At 46.0% G+C, this 26,413-nt stretch overlaps 1 protein-coding gene and 1 long non-coding RNA gene across 2 annotated transcripts in view; one reads left to right on the top strand and one right to left on the bottom strand.

Annotated features, from left to right (window-relative positions):
* The window catches only part of LOC308401490, a 303,063-nt gene that overhangs the window by 200,402 nt on the left and 76,248 nt on the right, over window positions 1-26,413 (top strand). The gene's annotated exons all lie outside the window — the stretch shown is intronic.
* Window positions 21,679-24,731, bottom strand: LOC308400978 (olfactory receptor 6M1-like; the record flags this gene model as incomplete). The annotated part of the gene is made up of 3 exons (XM_080889041.1): window positions 21,679-21,788; window positions 23,108-23,653; window positions 24,632-24,731. 3 exons carry the CDS (start codon window positions 24,729-24,731, stop codon window positions 21,679-21,681), a joined length of 756 nt encoding a protein of 251 aa, XP_080745167.1.

Here is a 26,413-nt window from a genome sequence, read left to right as displayed (position 1 = left end):
TCTTCTTGTTTTTGGCCCGCTTTGCACCAGAAAGAGTAAACCAGCGGCTGAACAACAGCAGCACGTTTAAGCTTGATAAGCTGTTGTTAGAATTTATTTAATATTACTTTCGACACCAGGATCTTTTTCTACGTAGCTGACAGCTGGTAACTGTGCAGGGGCGGATCTAGCAAAGTTTAGCCAGGGGGGCCGAGAGGGCATGAACAGGGAAAAGGGGGGCACAAAGACATACTTTTCTTTCTTATTCTCATTTAAAATGTTGAGCTTTTAATAAATAATTATCTGAATCTTACACTCAAAGTTTTAATCTGATGTAAAATGTATAGAAGTCCATTACTGTATATAGTAACTGTTAAGTCTAATATACCCTAGAAAGCTATAGTACTTTTTCCTTTGGGAAAGTACCATCTGTGAATTCTGCAATTCTGTTGAAGAAAGATGTTCAATCTATTTAATTATTCTTGAAAAATAATTTATTTCTGTGCATTTTTTTTTCACACTGCATCAAATTAAAGTTGATTACGTCGATTAAGCATCATGAGGTGGAGGGTGGGGGGTGGTTCCCTATTTTCTTTTGCTGGGAGTTTTCAACCCTATTAGTTAGGTTGCTTAATATTTCTGCTAAGTACTCTTTAAAATACCAGAATAGGGAGGATGGAGTAGGTTTGAGTTTATTAGATTGATCAGTATTGCTGAACTATGAAATATTTTGGGTGCAGTGTGTTTTTTTACATGCAGGTATAACAGAATAGATTTAGTGTTGTTGTTTATTTAAACTTGAGTATGAACTTATACAAAATGCAGCAAAATATTAAAAAAACAGTTTTATTGATTAAAAAACGCACTATATCGGATTCATATCGTTTTCGGCAGATATCTAAATTTCTGATATCGGTATCGGACATAAAAAAGTGTTATCGTGCCATCTGTACCTAGAACATAAACAACATAAACAAAAAAAGGATTAGGGCTGTGCGATATGACAATATATATCAGATGACGATATAAAAATGTCTATCGTTTCATATTATACCCTATTGTTTGTTTTGTGGTGTTGAAAAATAAACTGTTTAACCCTTTAAGACCTACCATAGAACCAAGTCCGCCAGAGCTTATATTATATTTTTACATGCTGTGGAGCCATTTTTGGGAGCATTTCAAGTTGCTATACATCAATACAACCATTATAGCCCAGATTTTAATAATATGTATTCATTAAGTGCATAGTAAATAAATTGCAAAAAAGTGCAATAAACTACAGAAAAATTGAAAATCGTTTTTGATTTTTTAACATATATTTGTAGTTAGAGAAATTTAAGAGGCTTATCCCTCAAAACTGTAAATACAAAAAAGTTGCACAAAATAGTTTCCCACCACAGGAAATTTATTTTGAGTGTCTTTATAGTTTTATTTTTGAAATACACCAATTTTTATACACTGCAGGAAAAACGAAAATAAATATTATACTGCAGATTTGCAAAAAAGCAGCATATGCATCAAAATAAACTATTTCCAGCAGTGCAATATGAGTCCTAAGCATCCCAGAAACGACACAGAAAGTCATAAAGTCAAAGATAACTTTTAAAAAGAGCAGTATAGGCCCTGAGGCCCTGATCGCAAAAAAGACTACATTTCCGCGAAAATGACGTCACTTCCGGTTTCGGGCAGGTAATGGCGGAAATGCAAAAGTTCGCGCTGACGTCTATTCCAACGTAGGAAGTGTTATGAACAGCTGATCGGATTGGTAAAGCGTGTTTCTGGAATATTATATTTTTGTTCCTGCAAGCGCTTTTTATGCAGTTTTTGCAAAGCTTTATGTGGAAGGAAACCGTGACCTAGGACAAGCTGATGACATAAGATGTAAGTACAACTCCTCCGGTTTCATATGCAAAAAAAAATTTTGCGCTAGCTTACGTGGTTGCAGTGCTACTGGGATTTAAAAATAGTTACGCAAAACAGAGCATTCCCGCTCCGATCGGCTCTAAAGGGTTAAGGCAATATGTCACGGGTCTGGGTCCGTTGGACCCAGTATGTGGAGTTTCATGTTTTTGTTATTCCATGTTTGAGGTTATTATGTTTTGGTTTTAGTTTGCATCAGGGATTGTTTTCTTGTTCTCTTGTTGTGTTTATGATGATGATTATGATGTTTATTATTTGAGTTTCATGTTTAAGGATTTGTTCTCGGTTGTATCTCACGTTTAGTTTAGTTCAGGTTCCATGTGTCATTCTGTCTGTCTCTCAGTGTCAGGTCTGCGTCTTGGTGTGGTGTTCTCATTTCCTGTTTTATTGTGAAGGTCTGGGTCTCATGTGAGTGTGTTCAGTTTTACCTCTGTCTCGTCTTGTTGATCATACCCAGCTGTGTCCACCACCTGTGTGGAATTCCCCTGTGTTTCTCTGGGTGTATTTAAGTCATGTCCTCCGTTATTGCCACTTCACAAGCGCATGGCACAACACAGAAGAGCCACCTCCACAGGACAAGACTCAGCAGTCCATCTGCATCTTAAGGATGAAGGACACTCTTTCGAGGATGCCAATGTTCACATTTTGGACAGAGAGGACAGATGGTTTGAAAGAGGAGTGAAAGAAGCCATCTATGTCCACTGTGAGCGACCATCTTTGAACAGAGGCGGTGGTTTACGACACCAACTCTCTGCCATCTATAATCCAGTTTTGAGATCCCTTCCCAGACGCCTTAACGCCCACTCACATCCTGGGCCATCTGATCTCAGGAATTCGCATGATAAGGTGGGGCCAGGTTTCACAATGAACACACCCGAAACTCTGGCTGATTGGGTCCCACACCCAATTTCACACCTTGGCTCAGGCGATTAGAGGATCATCAGGGGGTCCTTTTGTCCCTCTGTGGGGGGTCACTCCCACTAGGTTTATATCTGGAACTCTCCACCATTTGACCTTAGAACTGAAAAAGCTTCTTGGATGAGAGGTGAAACGTCTTCAAGCAACTTAAAGAAGTCCAGACGCTTTTCTTTGCAAGCTCCTTTGACTCCGTTATTGTAGTTGCTGGTCCGTCTGTGTATTCCACCCTGCCTCATCTGCGTTTCTACCATGTCTCACCCGTGTGTTCTCCCTGCTGTCCGCCGTTAGTCTCTTCTGGTCATTCTCGTTAAGGTTTGTGCTCTGTAGTTTAGTTGATCCCAGTATAGTTTAGTTCTAGCTCCATTTGCCGTTTGTATTTACTTTCATGTTCAATAAACCACCTTTACACCTTCACGACTGCCTGCATTTGGATCCTCCTTCATTTCCTCCACATGGCTCACCTCACTCGCCGTGACAGTACGGACCAGCCAGATATGGATCCAGCGGCATTCACCCCACCCACGGAGCTTCGGGACCTCATCACGAACTCCGCTTCAAAAATAATCAACCTGTGGCTAGAGCATGAGGGAGAAGCATTCCTCCACGTTCTGGAAGCCAGACTGCAACAGCTGTTCACGGATTATCCCTGGCTATTGGACTCACTACACCCACTCGTGCTAGACTTCATCCTTCACGAAGTTCACCTACACCCACCAGCCGCTACCGCTTCCCAACCCAGCCGGACACCGGAGGTTTTGCCCGGCCCGCCGGAGGTTTTGCCTGGGAGGAAGCGACGATCGCGCCGTCGGCGCGTCGCCCAACAGCCGGAGATTAGGACTTCGGAACTGCCGGCTGTGGTGAGTGGAAAAGACGCTCCGTCATTTTCACCAGTTCATATGACTGTTTATACCGGGGCTGTGTTCGTTGAGTCAGCTGCTCAGCCGGTAGCTCGGTTAGCTGCCCAGCAGTCGCTAACTCAGTCAGCCGCTCAATCATCACCTCCATTACAGTCACAGTCAGACCCAGTAGACACCATGTTACAGTCCATAGCCCAGTCAATAGCTCAGTTGGCAAGAGATTCATCAGCCTTATTATCAGTTCAGCCAGCCACTCCACCACCTGTTACTACTTCGCTACCTGTAGCTCAGTTGCCACCAGTTCAGCAGCCTGTCCACTCATTTACCCAGCCTTTATCCTCACAGCCTCATTACAAGCAGGGAACACACTCCACACAAACTTTTGCTGGTTCATTTAAGCTGGCCATCTCAGAGACAGTTGCTCCCTCTAGGGCCTCCCCAGAGGCTGGGTGTCAGTCACCAGCCAACTCTGGACCCCTAGAGGTCAAGACGCCAGCACCAGCAGCCTCACCGGAGAACTCACCAGAACAGTCTCGGCTCTCAGCACCCCCTGAGAGTTCAAGTGAGTTCACCCGTCCGCCTCAGTTCTCTGCTAAGTGTATTGGGGAACACTTTCAGCCCTCTGAGGACTGTATCCCTCTGTTGCTGCCTGAGTCTAGCCACTGTGCTGCTCAGTCCCAGCCAGTGTCCACACTGGCAGAGGTCTCCGTACCTGCTGCTTCAGAGACTGGTTCACCTGGAGGGCCTGAGGAGCCCGTCCAGTCTCACGTCATGTTAGCTGGGGGTTCAGGTGAACCCAGCCAGCGTCCTGCCTCGTCGGCTGGAGGGCCAGAGGAGCCCGGCCAGCCTCAAGTGTCGTCTGCTGGGGGTTTAGGAGAACCCAGCCAGCCTCAAGTGTCATCTGCTGGGGGTTTAGGAGAACCCCTCCAGCCTCAAGCCACGTCTGCTGGAGGGCCCGAGGAGCCCGTCCAGCCTCATGCCACGTCTGCTGGAGGGCCCGAGGAGCCCGTCCAGCCTCATGCCACGTCTGCTGGAGGGTCCGAGGAGCCAGCCAGCACCACGCCTCGTTAGCTGAGGGTCCTGGAGGACCCAGCCAGCACATCCTCACATCTGCTGGTGGTCCTGGAGGACCCAGCCAGCACATCCTCACATCTGCTGATGGTCCTGGAGGACCCAGCCAGCACATCTCCACATCACCTCCTGCAGCATCACCGCCGTCGGGTTCCGCAGCCGTCCCGCTGCCGTCGGGTTCCGCAGCCGTCCCGCTGCCGTCGTCCGCGCCTGGTCCAGCCTCCGTGTCTTCATCCACACCTGGTCCAGCCTCCGTGTCTTCATCCACGTCTGGTCCGGCTTCAGCTCCGCCTTCGTCTGGTCCGGCTTCAGCTCCGCCTTCGTCTGGTCCAGCCTCCGTGTCTTCATCCACGTCTGGTCCAGCTTCAGCTCTGCCTTCGTCTGGTCCAGCTTCAGCTCCGCCCTCATCTGGTCCTGCCTCGTCTGGTCCTGCCTCGTCTGGTCCGGCCTCGTCTGGTCCTGTGGTTGCCATGCCGCCGTCAGTGCCAGCTCGACCCGTTCCGCCTCGCCTCTGCCGGCCGTTTTCCGGGCCTCTAAGATGGCATCATGGCCTTCGGGGATGGCCTCCGGAAAGAGTTTGTCGCCGCCGCTGGCATCGCGGCCGTCCTCCGGACCTGCTCAGTGGCCACCACTACCTTCCAAGAGGTCGGCCTCCGGAACTGTTTGCCCGTCGCCGCCGTTGCCGTGTGCACGGTCGGTCCCCAGAACTGTTTGCCCGTCGCCGCCGTTGCCGTGTGCACGGTCGGCCCCCAGAACTGTTTGCCCGTCGCCGCCGTTGCTGTGTGCATGGTCGGCCCCCTGACTGTGTTATGGACTAGTGAACAGTCGTGTTTTGGTTCTGGACTCTCGTGCTCCTGGTTTTTTGTGTTTCGGGCCCTCCTTCCTGGGCCCCCTCCGCCCGCCCTGGCTTGGTGCTTGTGCTTTTTGTTTGGGGCTGTCGGGAGCCAGCCCTTTGAGGGGGGGTACTGTCACGGGTCTGGGTCCGTTGGACCCAGTATGTGGAGTTTCATGTTTTTGTTATTCCATGTTTGAGGTTATTATGTTTTAGTTTTAGTTTGCATCAGGGATTGTTTTCTTGTTCTCTTGTTGTGTTTATGATGATGATTATGATGTTTATTATTTGAGTTTCATGTTTAAGGATTTGTTCTCGGTTGTATCTCACGTTTAGTTTAGTTCAGGTTCCATGTGTCATTCTGTCTGTCTCTCAGTGTCAGGTCTGCGTCTTGGTGTGGTGTTCTCATTTCCTGTTTTATTGTGAAGGTCTGGGTCTCATGTGAGTGTGTTCAGTTTTACCTCTGTCTCGTCTTGTTGATCATTCCCAGCTGTGTCCACCACCTGTGTGTAATTCCCCTGTGTTTCTCTGGGTGTATTTACGTCATGTCCTCCGTTATTGTAGTTGCTGGTCCGTCTGTGTATTCCACCCTGCCTCATCTGTGTTTCTACCATGTCTCACCCGTGTGTTCTCCCTGCTGTCCGCTGTTAGTCTCTTCTGGTCGTTCTCGTTAAGGTTTGTGCTCTGTAGTTTAGTTGATCCCAGTATAGTTTAGTTCTAGCTCCATTTGCCGTTTGTATTTACTTTCATGTTCAAGAAACCACCTTTACACCTTCACGACTGCCTGCATTTGGATCCTCCTTCATTTCCTCCACACGGCTCACCTCACTCGCCGTGACACAATATTATTTTCATGATTTTGATGGTCACTGTAGTTGCTATATTAGTTCTCTCTTTCTCTTATACTTACAATAACCACACTATGGACGGACAAGTGACTGTTTTTACGCGTACTTTCGTTACCAACAATGACGGTAAAACCATTGTTTGGCTCCGCCGTCCGCTTGTTTATTTTCCACATAAACCTTTCACAATAAAGCTCAAGTTTCTGTTGAGACTTTTCAAAATAAACTGAAATGATATACATTATTCTCAAACATAAAATTTCAGAATATTCATCAAACAAATGACCTCAAATAAAAACATCAAGTAACTATAAATGGCGCTTACAGTCACCACGCAGATGAAGGCACAGAGAATACCAGCATGGCCAGCAAGGATGAGGCAGAACCACCTAGCTCCAAACAGAAGGACCAGTCAAAAGAAATCGAGGACCTTATTGTGTGGTCCATCTGTAGCATGGGCATGGTTAGGTTATGAAAAGTCTGACATGCCCCAGAAAACTGTACTATGCAAATTATGCCACAAACTGGTCCCCACCACCACTCAAACACGACAAACCTCTTTAACCACCTACACAAGAATCACATGAAAGAGTTTCGAGAGAGTTTACGAATGAAAAGCAAAAAAGAGCCATCAGGTGCTCAAAATAATCCTTAGACTCAAACGTTAGAACAGGCTTTTCCTCGCAGCACACTGTGTAATAAATACTCAGAAAGAAAATGGCGGCCGTTTAAACTCATGTCTAAAAATGTAGTTTCATGTGACTCCAGGTACACAACGCCCAACTGAAAACACTTCACATAAGTCGAATTGCCCGAGAATCACAGAATTTACAGAAAATGTACTATTTTGTGATATATATCGTTATCAGGAGAGATATGTCTTATATTGGGATATGAGATTTTGGTCATATCACACAGCCCTACAAAGGATTATAATTGACGTAGAGTTGCTGTTACACCCCGGCCTAGGCTACCGGCGTGCAACACAAGAAAAATAATAAAAAGAAGTAAATCACACAGCCACAGCGTTACAATGAATCGTTTTATTAACTTGACAGGCAGCGAGCGTCAGGGTGGGCATGGCCAAAACAACAAACAAAACACACTGGAAATAAATCAGAACTAACTTACCTATAGTGAGTCAACCCCAAAATAAAATACAAACCTCTGACCTGCCTCCCTACCCGAAACAGGAGAAAAAGGTAATAAAAGAAACGGCTTCCCACCCCTACAGCTACCATGTTTTCACTGCAGCCCGACTCTGCAGCCCCAAACGTGCAGCTCGCTGAAAGCAGGAAGTAGAAGGCTGCCGCCGGCCCCGTCAGGTCCCAATTTGTAGCTGGCCTCATTCCCTCTTCCACCAATGGTTAGCCTCCACCTGGAAACAGACATCACAGAGCACAGCACCACACAGCAACAATGACCTGGGTCATAACATTGCATACACATAACACCATTCTGTTGTAACAAAAGCAGTTCATAATTAAAGTAACATGCTACTCTGGATCATCACCAGCTTGTATCTTCATCTTTTTTTTCACCCGGGGAAGTCTTTCCTTTTCTTGGCTATTGCTCTGCACTGGAAAACCAAAGTGTGTGATCAAAGGTGAAATAAGGGATATTTTTTCCACTGCAGGACTGTAGTGATAGCTGTTGATCCATTTCTCAAATAATCTGTAAGGATCTGGATTTTTAAGAAAGATACAAATATCTCTGCTTATATTTGGCTAAAAGCTTGATATAGACAAGGCATATAGAGCCCCTGCACACCAGCACTGCGCTTACATTATAGTTCATTCAAGAAATAGTTATTGATTTATTATTGAATTTTATTAGTAATAATTATTAGTATTTTTCATGCTTTTATTTCATCACGATTGGACTATTGCAATTCCCTGTTTACTTGTTTAAACAAAGGTTCCTTGGAGCGTCTGCAGATCGTTCAGAATGCTGCAGCAAGACTTTTGACGAAAGTTTCTAAATATTCACATATAACACCGTTGCTTAAGCAGTTACATTGGCTTCCTGTCGAATCTAGAGTCCATTTTAAGATTTTGGTTTTAACTTTTAAGGCTCTTCGACAACAAGCACCACCATATATTATTGAACTTTTGCAGCCCTATGCCCCTAGTAAGTCTCTGAGGTCGAGTAGTCAGGGCCTACTTGGCATTCAGTATACGAGACTGAAAACTAGGGGTGATAGAGCTTTTGCTACTGTGGCCGCTCGACTTTGGAACTCCCTTCCTCAGGACCTACGATCCGTTGATTCATTGATTACTTTTAAAAAACAGCTAAAAACGTATCTTTTTAAAATTGCTTTTTGTTAACTTTGTTTGTTTTTTGTCTTTTAATCTGTTATATCTGTAAAGCACTTTGTGATGTCTATCTAGAAATGTGCTATATAAATAAAATTTTACTTACTTACTTACTTTATTTAATCACATTAGCGCAGTGGGGTGACAAAAATATTCCACATACTAGAAATGCTGCTCAGCATTTCATAAATTACATTTTCAACAAATGTTGGAGTAAAAACACAGTTACAGGAAAAATATGTCTGTCTGTAAATATTAACTAAACATTTCTATGTGCTACAAAATAGACATAATTGTAAATGTGCTGAGGTGAAACTATACTTTCAATAATATTACCACTACAGTCTGTTAACCACCAAAATAATCTATGCTGGTCAGCTAGCTAAACGTATTTACTTTAGCAGCCCAAATCAGAGGCTAACATTAGCATTTGCTAGCGTCGGCCGGGAAGGTCTGAGGGTTAAACTAGGGTTAGTGTAACTTTGCTGCCTGAAACCCTTTAAAGTGTACAGTAGAGCCAACTGTAAAACACAGGTATTGATACAGTACTTATTAGAGTCCTAGAATAATTTCTAGAACCATGAAGTCTCACTTTTCCCAGTTATCCACAGCGCTGACTTTCGCTAATTAGCTAGTTAGCAGTCACAGCTGTGTAATACCCAGAGAGACACAGACAGCTAACTATAATATTGTAGCGGGTCAGGGCTGTTCGGGGTTCTATTTGTACAGTTATGTTTTGTTTATGTTGCCATAGTGACAGGTGATGCCCTCTCGATGCGACGGTGTGTCCTTCCGGGGTCAGAGGGCGTCCTGTGTGTTGTTGTTGTTGTTGCCGTGCTGAGAAGTTAGCTAGCGGCAGTGTTCTTCTGCAAATGTTAATAAACGGCTGTGCTCCCTGGCTAGCTCACGGGAAGCAAGACCAAACGATACCTCCGTCTCCTCCTTGTCTGAGCTCGCCACATTGGTGTCAGAAGTGGAATAGCTCACCCTCGCCGTAATGGAGAGAGACATTCAGAGGCCGGAGCAAGCTGTCGAGGAGAGCATTCCCTGCTTGGGAAACTGGCGATTGAAGAGAGAGGATGTGAGCGGCTATGTAAGTCCCCCGACGCATCCCAATGGCACGAGCGCACCACGGCGGCGGCCCGTTGCGACAGATGCTAGGGCAATGCTTCATGGGCTACCTCTGTCGACCCACACGCCGAGCTCCCAACCGCGAGCAGTTATGCTTACCACGCCAGTTAAGGTACCGAAATACAACGGGCTAACCCCGCTAGAGCCCTACCTCTCACAAGTGCGGCTGGCCGCCAGACATAGTGGCTGGAGTGAAGAGGAGACTGCTACACACCTAGCGCTAGCATTAGAGGAAGATGCACTGCAGATACTCCTTGACCTAGCCCCGGCAGAGCAGCATGAGCTCCAGGCCCTCACCGCGGCACTCGAGAGGCGATTCGGGCAGCGGCACTCCACTGATCAGAGCAGAGAGCAGCTGACCAACCGGAGCCGTCGACCGGGGGAGAGCCTGGGCACCTTTGCAGCAGACGTATGCTCATCATGGCTACCCGGAGTTTCCAGCAGCAGCCCGTGAGGAGCTATAGCCTGCATGCTTTTCTGAAAGGGCCGAGCCGGTCCTCACCTCGCGACCTAACCAGTAGGTCCCCCAAACTACCCCCAAATCAGAGCTACAGACTGCGACGGGGAGGGGGAGGTCGCCGAGATGTCCCAGCTGCAACCCTCGGTGCCCCGGAGGCGTCCTCGTCAACCGACCGACCGCTGCTACCGGTGCAATGAGCCTGGCCACGTGGCGCGTGACTGCCCAGCACCAGCCCCAAAGACCAGAACTACGCAGCCTCAGGGAAACGAGGAGGGAGCGGTGTAGCGAGGGGACCACCGCTCCAGCTTCCTGCCCCCCTCCAAGGACGGTGCACAGTGGTGGGCCGAGTTGGGCACCTCAAGGGACTCTACCTGAGCTGCTGTGTTGGGGGCCAGCCATGCCAGGCCCTGGTGGACACGGGGTCTACCATTTCCCTGATACGACCTGGCGTGCTCCCTGAAACATCTGGGCCAATGGTGAAGGGTTGGTTGGCCACAGACACCCAGCTGATGACAGTGACGGGGGAGAAAACTGTTATGCGGGGGAAGAAACCGTTGCAGATCCGAGTGAAGGATCTAGAGCTGGTGCACGACTTCTGGCTCGCCGACATTCAAGACCAGTGCATCATTGGCCTTTATCTGCTGAGCCGCTGGGGGGCCTGCGTCGACACCGAAGCTGGCTATCACTCTTAGCGCAGAGACTTTTGCTCTCCAGCGCGGCCAAAAGCAGGGAGCGGGGACCAGACGAGACAGGCGTCGGGCAGCTGCCGCTCAGCAGATTTCGGATGCCGGTGGCTCCGGGTCATCTCCACTCGCCTCAGCCTCAGCCTCTCAGCCTGACAAACCTCCTTCAACCGAGATCCAGCATCGGGCAGGTGGACAGCATGGCAACATGTGCCGCTACTGCCTGTGACAGGGGGAGCGGGCCCAGGAGGTGCTGGGGGTGGCTACTGCTCAGGCCACAGCCAGCGGAGGGGGGTGGCTCCCATTGACAACGCAGCAGCTGAAGCGGGACCAGGAGGCCGACGCAACGTTGGTTCAGGTGGGGGCCTGGCTGGAGGCGGCGCAACGCCCCGCCTGGACGGGGGTGTCGGGACAGGAGCCCGAGGTGAAGGCCTACTACTCCCAGCACAACAATCTGGAGACCCACGACGGCCTCCTGTACCGGAGATGGCGGGCCCCCGGTCAGGGCAGAGATCTCCTGCAGCTGTTGGTGCCTCGGTCGCTGCGGTCGCAGGTGCTTGAGCTGGTCCACGGCTCGGTGGGGGCAGGACACTATGGGAACACCAAAACTCTCCGCCGCCTCAGGGGACTGTTCTACTGGCCTGGCTGTCGACGGGATGTGGAACTTCATGTGCACTGCTGTGACACCTGCACGGCACAGAAGGGCCCAACTCAATGCTCCACTGCCCCCCTTCAGCAGTACCTGGTGGGGGCCCCAATGGAAAGAGTGGGAGTGGACGTCCTAGGGCCTTTCCCCGTCACAGAGTCAGGGAACCAGTATGTGTTGGTGGCTATGGACTATTTCACGAAGTGGCCAGAGGCCTACGCGGTGCCGGACCAGAGCACAACGACGAAGGCCGAGAAGCTGGTGGAGGAGATGTTCACCCGTTTTGGGGTCCCGGCTGAGCTCCACAGTGACCAGGGGCCTAACTTCGAATCGAAGGTCTTCGCGGAGATCTGCCGGCGACTGGGGGTGGAGAAGACGAGAACCACACCGCTCCACCCGCAAAGCGATGGCTTGGTTGAGCGCTTCAACCGCACGCTGGCCACCCAGCCTGCCATTCTCACCAGCCGCCACCAGCGGGATTGGGACCGACATCTGCCCCTGGTTCTTTGGTCGTATCGGACTGCAGTGCAGGAGTCCAGCCAGTGTACACCTGCCGCTCTGATGTTTGGACGGGAGCTCCGGACGCCTGTGGATCGGGTGTTCGGGTCCCCCCCCGAGCCGGAGATTGATGGTGGGCCAGAGATGGACTACTACAGGAGGCTGAGGGAGCGGCTGCAGGTGGTTCATGACTACACCCGCCAGGCCCAGGCCAGCGCCGGAGTTTGACAGAAAAGAGCCTACGACACCAAGTGCCGAGGGGGGTTTTCATGCCTGGCGACAAGGTTTGGGTGTACTGCTCGGTCCGAGAGGAGTGTCCCCCAAACTCTGCAGTCACTGGCAAGGGCCGGCGGAGGTCGTGGAGCGGCTAACAGACGTGGTGTACCGTATCCGCATGCCGGGCCCGGGGCGCATGGTGGTATTGCACCAGGACCGGCTCTCACCGTACCGACCGCTCGCTCCGGCAGACGCCGGGGCAGGGGATGATGGTGGCACCCCATGTTCTGACCTGAGTGACTTTTCCCCCGCCGGTCGTGACCAGCCGGTGCGCCAAAAGAATGCACCTGGACATTTGCAGGACTTTGTGTGGGGTAATGGGGTCGTCGGGGACGACTGACCCCTTAGGTGGGCGCTATGTAGTGGGTCAGGGCTGTTCGGGGTTCTGGTTGTACAGTTATGTTTTGTTTATGTTGCCATAGTGACAGGTGACGCCCTCTCGCTACGACGGTGTGTCCTTCCGGGGTCAGAGGGCGCCCTGTGTGTTGTTGTTGTTGTTGCCGCGCTGAGCAGTTAGCTAGCGGCAGTGTTCTTCTGCAAATGTTAATAAACGGCTGTGCTCCCTGGCTAGCTCACGGGAAGCAAGACCAAACGATACCTCTGTCTCCTCCTTGTCTGAGCTCGCCACAATATTTATGAAAACTGGTTCACCCACTAAAGGGCAAAACTGGTGGTATCACAGTAAAAATTATTTTAACATTAACTAAAATAAAGCTTAAGTCATGTTAAACCTAAATAACAATTATTTTTAAAAATGAGTCAGCAAAATATTCCTGACTTGTCTGGAGACAGCCACCATACAAATAAATTAACAATTCTTTCTAAATAAAAACGCGGAGTCTTTTGAAAAACATTATTTTAATAAAAGAAAACATGAGTTTTAATACTTACCACAGAAATTTGAAGGCAATTTCTCCAACTTCAGAGTCCAAAATCCAGATGAAGCCTGAAAGAAGCCTAATGGCTGCGCTTGCTTACTTTTCCCTCCTTTTCGGGTTCTTTTTCCCACAATGCATTGCAGTAGTTGAGAAATACAGAAAAATACTTGTAAATGACTAATACGGAAAATTCCTTCACGTTTATATAGTAGATTGTACTGTATTGTAGTGGGTCAGGGCTGTTCGGGGTTCTGTTTTTACAGTTCTGTTTTGTTTATGTTACCATAGTAACAGGTGACGCCCTCTCGCTGCGACGGTGTGTCCTTCCGGGGTTAGAGGGCGCCCTGTGTGTTGTTGTTGTTGCTGTGCTGTTGCCGCGCTGAGCAGTTAGCTAGTGGCAGTGTTCTTCTGGCAGATGTAAATAAATGACTGTGCTCCCGGGCTAAGAGGGCGGGGGAGCAAGACCGAACGGAATTCTGTCTCCTCCTTGTCTGAGCTCGCCACAGTATTTTTACGGATTTTTTTACAGTGTGGTTCTGGGTCAAAATTGTTTAATAAACATTTATTTTGTTTATTTTTATTTTATTAGTATTTTCCTTAAATGTGTTAAATATATATTTTCTCATCTAAATGTCCACTGAGCTGTGAGCCAGGGGGCGGTAATGCGCCTTAACATTGGTTGCCAACCGAGAAGAAGAAGAAGCTGTGAGCCAGGAGGGAGGCGGTGAGCAGCTGTGTCCCAATTCAGGGTCTGCACGCTTGAAGTACACGCACTACGCGTACTACGTACGGTGCGTACTATAAGTACGAGAAGTGCGGAAGTGAGAGGTTTGTGAAATGGGACGGTATACGCTTCGTCGCGCTGTTCAGGTTGCCTAGCAACCATGATACTAACCGCGAGACACGTTACATACAGCTTTGTTTGACAGAAATGAAGGAGAAAAATGTTTTGTTGGTCATCCATTTTTGTCATGACATCACTTTGATTAGTTGAGTATCTGAGGCTGAGACCACGGGACTGTAAAACATGATTGTTGGGCTTCATTTCTGTGCTGAACAGTCATTTAAGATTAGTTACTAAATAACAATTAGTTAATGTTGTTCATGAGACTAAAGTCATCTCACTGTGGTAATGTAAATATAATATGGCCAATATTATAGTATTGTCAGATTATTATGATATATATATATACACACACATATACATATATCACTGACTTTCAGCTTGTTGTGTTTGTGGATATATGACTGACTTTAATTAATAAACATTCGCACATACATAAGTGACGTCATATTCAGTACTTTTGACAGTTCACTCTTCGGCCGCTCCATCTTATTAGGGAAAATCCATATACATACATATACATAAATGTAAATTTCAAAACCCAACCCCATCATTTAATTTGTTTTTGATTGAAATTGAATATTACTCAAACTCTCTTAAATTAACTTCCAATAAAAAAAGGTTTATCATTGATTGAAATTCATTCAGAAATGTTTAACGAATGAGCTGTCACAACTTTCAAGTACAAAGTCGTTATGAAGTCTGTCACATTCCCCCCCTTTTTTTTTCTGTTCTATCCTTTATTTATTTATCCTTCTTATTTCATTGTACTGTATATTGTTACTCTTATTTGCCTTGTATGTCTACTGTACAAACTGAACTGGAATGACTGACTGTTCGCTTTATAAGTTCAATAAAGTTTGGAGAAAAAAAAGAAAACCTCTTCGGCCGCTCCCTTCTGACGTATTTTGCGGCAAAATTATCCACACCCACCACCGCGCTATGAATTGTGAGATATATAGGACCACAAAGCGTGCACCGGACCACACTTGATATTTGGGGAAATCGACGGCGCATTTGGAGTATGCATTTGAAGTACACTTCGAATTGGGACAGCCGTCGTCGCGTGGCGGTGACGTAACCACACTTGAAATGCGTACTTCAAGCGTGCAGACCCTGAATTGGGACAGAGCCAGTGAGTGAGTGATTCGTTCGTTCGCTCTATGATTCAGCACAGGAGGGAGGGGGTGAGCGAGTCCTGAGTGATTCGCTTACGCTTACGATTCAGCACAGGAGGGAGGGGGTTAGTGAGTCCTGAGTGATTCGTTCGCTCTATGATTCATCACAGGAGGGAGGGGGTTAGTGAGTCCTGAGTGATTCGCTTCCGCTTACGATTCAGCACAGGAAGGGAGGGGGTGAGTAGCTCAAATGTGCTGTTAGCATGTTAGCAGAGCGATGCTACTGTGAAGCGAGGAGCTATTTTCTTGATGTGAGCTTCTACTCAGGGTTTTTTCTTCCAGTTCAGAGCAGAAATGCTTTTGTTAAGAAACTGGCTGTTGTCCCCCCCCCCACAATTTTAATTATAAGCTAGATATATTTCTACTAAGCGAATTAGTTTGCTAACAGAAACAGGGATGAGTCAGTGAGTCAGTTGGGCTTGTGAATCATGATTCACGAGTCAGTAAAGTGATTCTCGAGTATTGAACGTAGTAGTGATGTTCGTTCAATACTCGAGAATCACTACTTTCCTCCACTCCTCTGTCAAACTCATGTCTCAGTCTTGTGTTCCTTCATTTCCTGTTGTATTGTGAAGGTCTTATGTTCCATGTTCAGTGTGTTTAGTTTTGTTACCCTGATCTCATCATATCTAATTGTCTCAGCTGCGTTCCTCATATGTTTTCTGTATTTAAGCCTCTGTCTCCCTCAGTCCAGTGTTGCATTCTCCCTCATTCCCCTTTGTATGTTCTGCCTACCTGCCTGGTTAGTTTCATGTACATTCCAAGTTTAGTTAGTTTTGTATTTCCTGATGTTCAGCAATAAAGCTGCCTTTTGAATTCATGTTCGCCTCTGTGACTCTGCGTTTGGGTCCTCTCCTGCCTGCTTCACACGGCTAGCACATGACAAAAAGGGCCTTAAGAATTACATTACATGCAAAATACTTCTGTACTCTGTACTGTTGTTTGACTACTTTGCAAAGGTAAATAAAACTCACAAAGGCAGCTTGATTATGTGCACCTTGATTTACATTAGAATACTTCAACTCCATCCTTCCATTTCTTTCCATTTGCTATCTATAAGCTGTGGAAAGTCTGAAGCCTATCCCAGCCACAATAGGGCGAAGAATCCCCTGGGCTGGTTGCCAGTCAAAGTGGCTGACACACAGAGAAAGACAACTACATATTCATGTTCATATGTGTGGATAATTTAGAATCAACAATCAACTTTCCATGCAAACTTTCTTGACTGTGGGAGAAAGCTGCAGTACCATAAAGAATTAACAGCCCCCCCAGGCACAGGGAAAAGTTTACCCAGAAAGACCCCAGACAGCTGGGTTGAATTTAATTTAATTGGCTTAGTAACAACATGTACTACCCACTTGACAATATTTTTTTTATTCTTATGACTTTGCTTGTTTTTATTCTGACTGTGCAGCACAGGGGCGGAGCGTGGGGGTGGCTTACTGGGCTTAAGCCCCGGTTGTTTTGTCAGAAGCCCGGGGTCTTTTGGAGTGTAATTTTTTCATAGTTAGATGCCTGGCTGACAACTGTATAAAACAAAAAGTGCACACAATATTCGAAGCACATAGTGCACACTGTGGGAATTTACGACTGTGCGTGAATCCCCCCTGATATTGGTATGATCCGAGCTCAGGCACTAAGCAACTGAGCGAGGGGGCGGGGCAGCTGCTGCCTGTGAGTGCCTGTTGGAGAAACGGAGCCAGCCGTACTAAGGAGAGCTTAAGTTTGACCAGGTACCAAAGCAAATCATTCAGAGCGTACAAACAGTGTTGGGACTAACGCGTTATTAAGTAACGCGTTACAGTAACTACGTTATTATTGTGGTAACGAGCACGGTAACTAGTTATTATGCCAAAATCAGGAACGTGTTAGTCGTTACTGGGATTTAGATAGGGTTGTTACTCGTTACTTCGTGTGGTGGCTATCGCGGAGCTTCCACAGATTCAGTAATATTAGCAAGTGGTGGAGGCCAGCAGGTGGATGAAGGAAAGGGGACGCAGAAGGAAAAGAGACCCGAGGCGGCCGCAGGTCCAAGTGTGAACTGAACTTCAGGTAAGAAGTTATGACCTGCAGTCTCTCTGGGTCCGATATAAACCAAGTTTAGGTGGAGTTTATTTTCGTTATTCTGACTCTTTCCGTACTGCGTACTAGCTAGTTTCTATACAGCTGGGTGGTTGCTATGAAGTTAATGATGTTGAACTTTATTTTGTTCATAAGTTATTAGAGTTGCCACCCCTCCCGTCTGGTATTCAGAGAAAATATTACGCGTTTCTTATTGAGGTGAAAAGGAACAGTTTGTCCCGTAATTCAGCTACAATGAAAAAGGTACAAAGCTGGAGTTATTCTGTGTTTACGCTGCACAGCTGCCTCTTCTTCTCTCATTCTCTCCCTCCCTCTCCTGTTTCTACTTCAATCATGAAAACTGATCAGTTTGGATTTGTTTATCGCTCACTTTGCGCCGAAAGAGGAAACCAGAGGATGTCGCGCTAAACAACAGCAGCACGTTTAAGCTTGATCAGCTGTTGTTAGAATTTATTTAATATTAATTTCTAGTATCAGCTGATGTTTGCTGGAGCCACAGCTGCAAAAAAGCTGCTGGTCATGATATGGTTTGGTTATCTGGTGAGAGGGAAACATGAAGATGAAACCAGGAGATGTCCTTACTGAATCATCAGAGCTGAACAGGTGATGGAGAAACAGGTTTACCTTTTAGGTGACATGAATGAGTTGAAGGGAAGTTATGAACTGTTTCTGAGAGACAAATAACACCAGGATCCTTTTCTAAGCAGCTGACAGCAACACCATTCTTCCCACGGTCCTGAAGGACAAGCTGGAGAACTCAGGAGTGGACCATCACCTCACTACATGGATTCTGGACTACCTCACTGACCGACCACAGTATGTGAGAACTCAGGGCTGTGTGTCGGACAGGGTCGTCTGCAGCACGGGGGCCCACAGGGAACAGTTCTGGTTCCGTTCCTCTTCACCATCTACACTGCAGACTTCTCCCACAACTCCACCCAGTGCTTCCTGCAGAAGTTCTCTGATGACTCCGCAATAGTCGGCCTCATCACTGATGGGGATGACAAGGAGTACAGAGAACTGACCCAAGACTTTGTGGACTGGTGCCAGCTGAACTACCTTCAGATCAACACTAGTAAAACCAAGGAGCTGGTGGTAGACTTCCGCAGGCACAAACATCCTCCACTGCAACCACTGAACATCCAAGGTATGGACATCGAGGCTGTGGACAACTACAGGTACCTTGGTGTTCATCTGAACAATAAACTGGACTGGACTCATAATTCAGAAGCCCTCTACAGGAAAGAGCAGAGCAGGATGTACCTGCTGCGGAGACTCGGATCGTTTGGAGTAGAGGGCCCACTCCTGAAGACCTTCTATGACTCTGTGGTGGCCTCAGCCATCTTTTATGGTGTGGTCTGCTGGGGTGGGGACAGGAAGAGACTGAACAGGCTGATCCGAAGGGCCAGCTCTGTTCTAGGATGCCCTCTGGACCCAGTGGAGGTGGTGAGTGACAAGAGAATGGCGGCTAAGCTGTCATCCCTGTTGGACAACATCTCCCACCCCATGCAGGAGACTCTGACAGCACTGAGCAGCTCCTTCAGTGGCAGGCTGCGGCACCCACGATGTGGGACAGAGAGATTTAGCAGGTCTTTCCTCCCCACTGCTGTCAGATTCAACAACAAAGACTTTTGCAGCTGATCAAACCATGTGCAATAAGACTGCTATATGTACAATTATTTTTCTGACAAAGTTATACTTTTGTATTTTCTTATTCAGTTGTATATAGCATCCATCCATTCGCTTCCGCTTTTCCTTTTCAGGGTCGCGGGGGGCGCTGGAGCCTATTCCAGCTGTCATAGGGCGAGAGGCAGGGTACACCCTGGAAAGGGCGCCAGTCTGTCGCAGGGCCAACACACAGGGACAGACAACCATTCACACTCACATTCAAACCTAGTGGCAATTTGGATTATCCAATTAACCTATCCCCACAAGCTGCATGTCTTTGGACGGCGGGAGGAAGCCGGAGTACCTGGAGAGAACCCACGCAAACACGGGGAGAACATGCAAAACTCCACACAGAAAGACCCCGGCCTGATGGTGGAATTGAACTCAGGACCTTCTTGCTGTGCGGCAGCAGTGCTAACCACCGTGCCACCGTGCTGCCGGTGTATATAGCATTTGTCTTCTATTTTATTCTATTGTATATAGTATTTTATTTTATTGCATTCCAGTGTTTTCTAATTTCTGCTACATAACTTTGCACTTTTGCTGTAACGAAACAAATTTCCCATCTGTGGGACTAATAAAGGTCATCTTATCTTATCTTATCTTATCTTATCTTATCTTAATACAAAGTTGTGTACACATGAGAAGTGGAACGAAAATCATACATGATTCCAAACATTTTTCACAAATAAATAACTGAAAAGTCTAATCATGGCTCCTTGATAAAAGATGTGCTGAGAGCTGAGGTGGGAAGTGCGTGTGTGCTAAAAGCAGGGCATCTGAAAAGTTGCTCAGTGAAAAACACAGTGAAATGAAAACATGTGCAACTACAAACGCTGTTGGTATCAGGTCCATATCAACATCCACTCAGGAGAGATGGGAGCTCCAGGGGCTCTGGTTTGAAGATGTGACACAGCTGAGCTGTACAAACTGTCTGACATACAGTTTGAACTATAATTGTATAAATAGCAGACATCATAATAGTTGAATTATGTTGCTATGCTTGTATAAAAAACATGACAGTCTCCAGTCCACCATGTATGGGAACACTGGTTTAGAGGAGTCAGTATCCAAAGTAACTGAAAAATGTGATTCATACTGAGTTGGACAGTGAATTTATTTGACAAAATCCATAGTCTTTAAGACTAATTTTGCAACCTTATCTAAAAATTCTGATATATCTTTTCAGTGAAGAATTCTATAGAAGTCATGTCCCCCAGTCGTATTTTTAATGTTTTGTTACGTTTTTGTTTATGATATTTCTGAGCGATATAACCAAAATCTCATATCCCGATATAAGACATTTCTTATCCCGATAACAATATATATTGCAAAATAGCATTTTCTGTAAATTCTGTGAATCTCTGGCAACTCGATGTGGTGTGAATAAAGCACGGCGGGACCACAGATTGTAATTATGAGCCATTTATTTACATTGGCTGCAGCTCCCAGCTGCTAGCAGCACACCACACCACAACACAGCAATTCTGTTCTGCCCGTATCGTTCCTCTGATACCCCTGATGTTGACCTTGCTGCTCTGACCCCTCACCTGAAGAGCTCGATTACCAATCTTGGGGTAAAAATCGACTCTGCACTTACTTTGATGGCCACGTGAATGGGGTGGTGAAATCATCATTCTATCATCTCAGGCGTCTGTTGAATTTCAAACCTTTTCTTTCAAGCCGTGATTTGGAGACTGTTATCTTTTATAACCTCACGCTTGGGTTATTGCAGCTCCCTTTGAATAGGGGTTGGACTAGGCACTCTGACACGCCTGCAACTAGTATAGAATGCTGCGTCACAGTTTTTAACTGGTAGAAGAAAATTTGAGCACATTACTCCAGTTCTGGCCTCCCTTCACTGGTTTCCAATTAAATCTAGGATTCATTTTTAAGTACTTTTATTGTTTTTTAAATCCTTAAATGGTCTGGCACCTGCATATTTGTCTGATTTGCTGAAGCCCTATGTTCCCACTTGTTCGCTCTGGTCAACTGAGCAGCTGTTGCTCTCAGTCCCCAAATCACGGCTGAAACTGAGAGGAGACCGAGCGTTCTCTATCGTGGCTCCAAAGCTTTGGAATAATCTTCCTCTTCACATTAGGCAATCGACATCAGTGCTGGTTTTTAAATCCAGATTAAAAACACATTTTTATTCACTGGCCTTTGACTCAGTGGTTAACTGACTTGTATTTACTTATATTTTATTGTTATTACTATGTTTATTATTTTATCGTATTTATTATTCTTATTGTATCGCGTATATTTCTGTTGTTCAGCACGTTATAAACACACAAGGCTGACCAAAGTGCTATATAAATAAACTATGATGATGATAACATACCTCTCAACCCTGTTTGCCTGTGATTTATCACTGCGGGTGTGATCTGCAGATGCCGTGCAGGTGCGTCCGCACGGCACCGCAGGCCACACCCCACCACACACCTCCTACCTACCCCCCCCACCGGCCTTCAACCCAACGACAGGGCAGTGTCTCTTGCGGAGGCCGGCCATGCCTCCTGCGGCAATGCTGGTCTGGCAGTCGGCCACCTGGCGAACCAGCACGACCCTGCGGGCTCAGCCGTGAGGTAGCCCCATGTTTAGAGGTAGCCCTCGATTTGTTTTGACCAGTCCTTCTGTTTGAAACTACCTGGTTCTGACTCATCTTCACTGGCCATGCTGGTATTCTGTGCCCGCATCCATGTGGTGACTGTAAGCACCATTTAAAGTTACTTCATGTTTTTATTTGAGGTCATTTGTTTGATACATATTCTGAAATTTGATCTTTGAAAATAATGTATATTGTCATCATTTCAGTTTATTTTGAAAAGTCTCAACGGGATCTTGAGCTTTATTGTGAAAGATTTATGTGGAAAATAAACAAGCGGACGGCGGAACCACATGATGGTTTTACTGTCATTGTTGGTAACGAAAGTGTGCATAAAAAAAAAGTAGTTTGTCCTTCCATAGTGTTGTTATTTTAAATATAAGAGAAAGACAAAACTTCAAGAAATTCATATAGCCACTACAGTAACCATCAAAACAATGATTTACAAGGTGGGTTAGAGTTATACTCAAATAAACTCGACAAGAGAATACAATTAAGAATTGATAAATATTTTTTAATGTCATTTTGCACAAAAAAAAAAAAAAAAACATGCCTACACTCCACAAAACTCTAGCTAGTTTAATTGTAAAAAAAAAAAATTCTTAATCTCATTTGTCTTAAGACAGTCAAGGAGTGGATCAATTTAAACCCCAATAAAAACAAATAAATAATAACCTATCAATTAGTCATTTGAATATTTCTTGAAAGAGAATGAAAAATGTGCTGTTTTCAGATATCAAATGCTTGTGTTCATTTAACATGTAGTTAAACAAAACTTAAGAGCTGTTCCACAAAGCAATATTTTCTGAGGTTGAAAGCAATTATTCATAATGATTAGCTTCTCTTGATTAAGCAAAAAAAAAGAAGTAAGATTTAGAACACACACATACAAAGCAGCCATTTTTAGAGTTGTTAGGATGCTAGTATAAACTCACAATAAAAAACAAATAAAATCAGATGTGATGAAGTGGAAGATGTTTTACAACCATTTAGATATATAATATTCACAAAACTTCAGTGGGGAAAAAGACAAAAAATGCATAGTAATTATTATAATAGAAAAGCACACTCAGCTCACAAGAATCTAAGAATCTTTTTGAATATCTTAACCATCTTATTTTTAATTTCTGTTGTTCTAAGACAATACACAAAAGGATTTACAAGAGATGGACCAAGAATGTTCCCTATCAATAAACCCTGACGTTCGTCAAGAGATAATACCACGCCAACTCTAGTCAAGATGACAATAATGAATATAGGAGAGTAAAAGCATGTTACACAAATTGCATGACTCACAACAGTGCTGCCCATTTTCTTTTTATCATTATTTGAAGATAATTTCACACAAAATAAGATTCCACAGTATGAAATACAAATGAAAGTGAAAGTGAAAAATAAAATAAAAAATGACCAAATGGCACTTTGGTTGAAATACTCATCAACATTGACACAAGTGGTTCGCATTATGGCAGCATAATCACAGAAAGTGTACTTAAGCTTCAAGGTGCAGTGAGGGAGAGGGATAACAGTTGCAGGAAACAAGACAACAGTACCACATCCAATAATCCACAAGATATATGTAAGAACAACAGTACGTGTATTTGTCAAATAACTGTGGTAATGAAAAGGAAAAATTATAGCAATTAATCGATCGAATGCCATAATTGCTAGAGCAAACCGTTCCATCACCATTGCTAAGTGGAAAACACACATTTGAATTAAGCAGTCCACGTATGATATGGTTTTAACATCAGCAAGGAGAACCCCAATCATTGTTGGAGTGGCACTGGAAGTGTACATTATATCAACAACAGCAAGGTTGCAAACCAGAAGATACATTGGTTTATGTAATCTCTTGTCAAAAATAATGAAGAGGATGTTTACCGTATTGGCAAAAATAGCTAGTATATAGATTATCAGCATAACCACACCAACTGCTACAGGCCTTTTGACTGTGTCAAAACCACCTATAATAAAGTGTTTCACTGTGATTGAAGCATTCTGTAACAACATACTCAACAACTTTTTAAATTAGGAGATGTTTCAAAATTTAGTTAAAGAAGTAAAACAACAACAACACCTCAGCCTCAAGCAATAGCCTTTCAAATATATTTTAAATCTTTATCAGCTGGACTCATTTGTTAAGAAAAAAGCACAACCCAAACCCAAACAGCTTTGGGTAAACACTTTAAGTATCAAAAGAATGCTAAGTTTTCATTGGTCTCAGCTCCCTCATCCAATCACAGTTCATATAGGGGTTGGCATAGAAGTTTTTCATATGACATCATGTGGACATCGCTCAAGAACTGTCAAACAATCCTGGACATGATAAGCAGTAGCAATCACATCCAATCGCTCAAAAGTACTTTACATAGAAAATATCACTACTTTTCTCCCCTGTGTAAGCACAGCTGGGAGTGATCAGACCTAACAAGACAAAGGAAGCGAAGCAGGATACAATGAAAAAAAACAGACTGTCAAAGAAACAAGAAGTATAACACAGAGACACAGACTTAACACTGAGACAGAAGCATGAACCGTGGGACTTGCAGAGCCGTAGGACGCACATGAATGAGAGGTGGAAGGCGATTGTAGTTCCTATTAACAGGGTATTGCCGACTGTCCTGCTAATTGTATGTCATATTTATGATTAAAAAAATAAAATAAAAATTGAAATTAAAAAAAGTTTAATCAAATTAGATTGTACAAAAGGCCCCGTAGTTGCGGTTTTATTCCGTTCAGTTGTTAGTTCACCTGTAGTTTTTTAGAGTGGCCATTAGAGGTCACCCCACCGCTTTGTATGAGAGAGACTATGGGCACCTGAGCTTTTCTGCTCCAGATTACCAGCAGAGAAGTTGTCATTCCGTGAGAAGTGTGCGTTAATGAGCAACAGAACACACACACACACATACACATGCCCACGCACCTAAGCCTGTATGCAATACCTGCTCCTCTGACAATCCCTGTTACCTTCAACTGTGTAAAGTCAATACAAAAGTCTGCACTATCCTCGGTGTCTTCATTGTCTCCCTTCTGAACATTCATCCGGGCCTTGAGCAGTGTTCTGGCCGACACTCCGGGGAGTGGTAGCGGCAAATCTGAACTAGCACCTTACAGTCCTCCCAGTCCAAGTTATCTACCCAACATTAATGGTCCTTCGAGCCGGAGGTAAGCTGCTTCTACCCTAACAAGATGGATGATATTCAGAATTTCTCAGTCCTTGGTGCACGCCCATGGCGTAATATACGTCGCCCCCTCCGCTATGAAGCTTATGAGACTGACTTCCCCGGGCTTGGTGCAGGTTACCAGGAGGAAAGTGAGACAGGAGGCGACACCCGTTCTTCCCACCATCCTCCGTCTGACCCCTCTGATGACCGCTCACACAGCCATGTCACACCATTGAGAGCAAAGTTAGAAGATATACAAGGTGAAAGGTTCCTGTTCCAGCAGTCCCATGACCAGATGAGAGCCGGGCTGGCTGATTTCCAGGCCCTTCATACTAGTTTGCTGCAGCTGCTGGACCGTGCAGAGAGTCTGCAGCTCAGTCCACCGCACAGAGCCCCTGTTGTTCATCTCCAGCCACCCCCTGCTGAAGAGGAAGAGGACTGGCCTCCACCACCACCTCCTGTTGAATTCAAGGAGGCGTCTGTCTCCAGCCAGGGTCCAGTTGAGGACCGCATCGATACAATGATGAAAGAGCTGCAGGATCTGAAGAGGGAGTCTATGGCTGCACAGAAGAGTCAGATCATCCCCCCACATGAATCTAAGCCAGGGTTCACTTCTCCTCAGCCAAGGACCACCTACCCTCCAGCGCCGCCTCCGAGAGCACACCCCCCTCCATTGCAACCACTGCCAGTTCCACCTCCATCCTCATCTACTCCTTTCTGGCCCTCACAGATGTACAGACCCCCGGCTTAGCAGTGGCCCCAGATTTGACCTACAGGGGGCCTCGTCCGAGCATTCCCAAGCTCACACGCCGTAATCCTGGGGAATTTGCTCATCTAAAGATGGCGCTAGAGAACTTATTGCCCCCGGAGAGTTCAGAGCTCTTCAGGTACCAAGTCTTGTTAGATCACCTACACCTGGAGGAAGCAAAGTTGATAGCGGACGCTTACCTCCATTCTGCCACGCCCTTCAGTGACACCATGAATACTCTTAACGACAGGCTTGGGCAGCCTCACCAGCTTGCCCTGAGGAGAACTGCTGCTGTCATGGACTCACCTGACATCCGCCGAGGGGATGCAGCCGCATTCGAGCGATTCTCTCTTCACATCCAGTCGCTCGTGGGCATGCTGAAGACTTTAGGCCCTGATGGGGAGGTTGAACTCCAGTGTGGCTCCCATGTGGCTCGACTTCTTAGTAAGCTTCCTTCAGAGCAAAGAGCTGATTTCCGTTGGTGCATGTACAACCATTCTGGTCAGGCTTACACCCTGGACGACCTGGCTACCTGGTTAAAGTACGAATCCTGGTGTCAGGACTATGACGGCTTGCCCACGCCAACGATCACCAGAGAGAAGCCTGATGTCAGACCAAGCAAGCGCTCTGTTGCGGTTCTTCACAGTGTAGAGAGCTCACCCAGGTCACTAGGTACCACTCCAAACAAAGCTAGGCAGCAGCCCTACTGTGCCTTTTGCGATAACCGTGCCCATCACCTGAGTCAGTGTCAGGAGGTCATCAAGCTGAGTCGCGAACAGCTCACAGACTGGATAAAGACCAACAAGAGGTGC

Source organism: Rhamphochromis sp. 'chilingali', assembly GCF_963969265.1.
Source record: "Rhamphochromis sp. 'chilingali' genome assembly, chromosome: 8".
NCBI lineage: Eukaryota > Metazoa > Chordata > Actinopteri > Cichliformes > Cichlidae > Rhamphochromis > Rhamphochromis sp. 'chilingali'.
The sequence above is the reverse complement of the archived record's forward strand: the minus strand, read 5'-3'. Positions and strand labels throughout refer to the sequence as shown.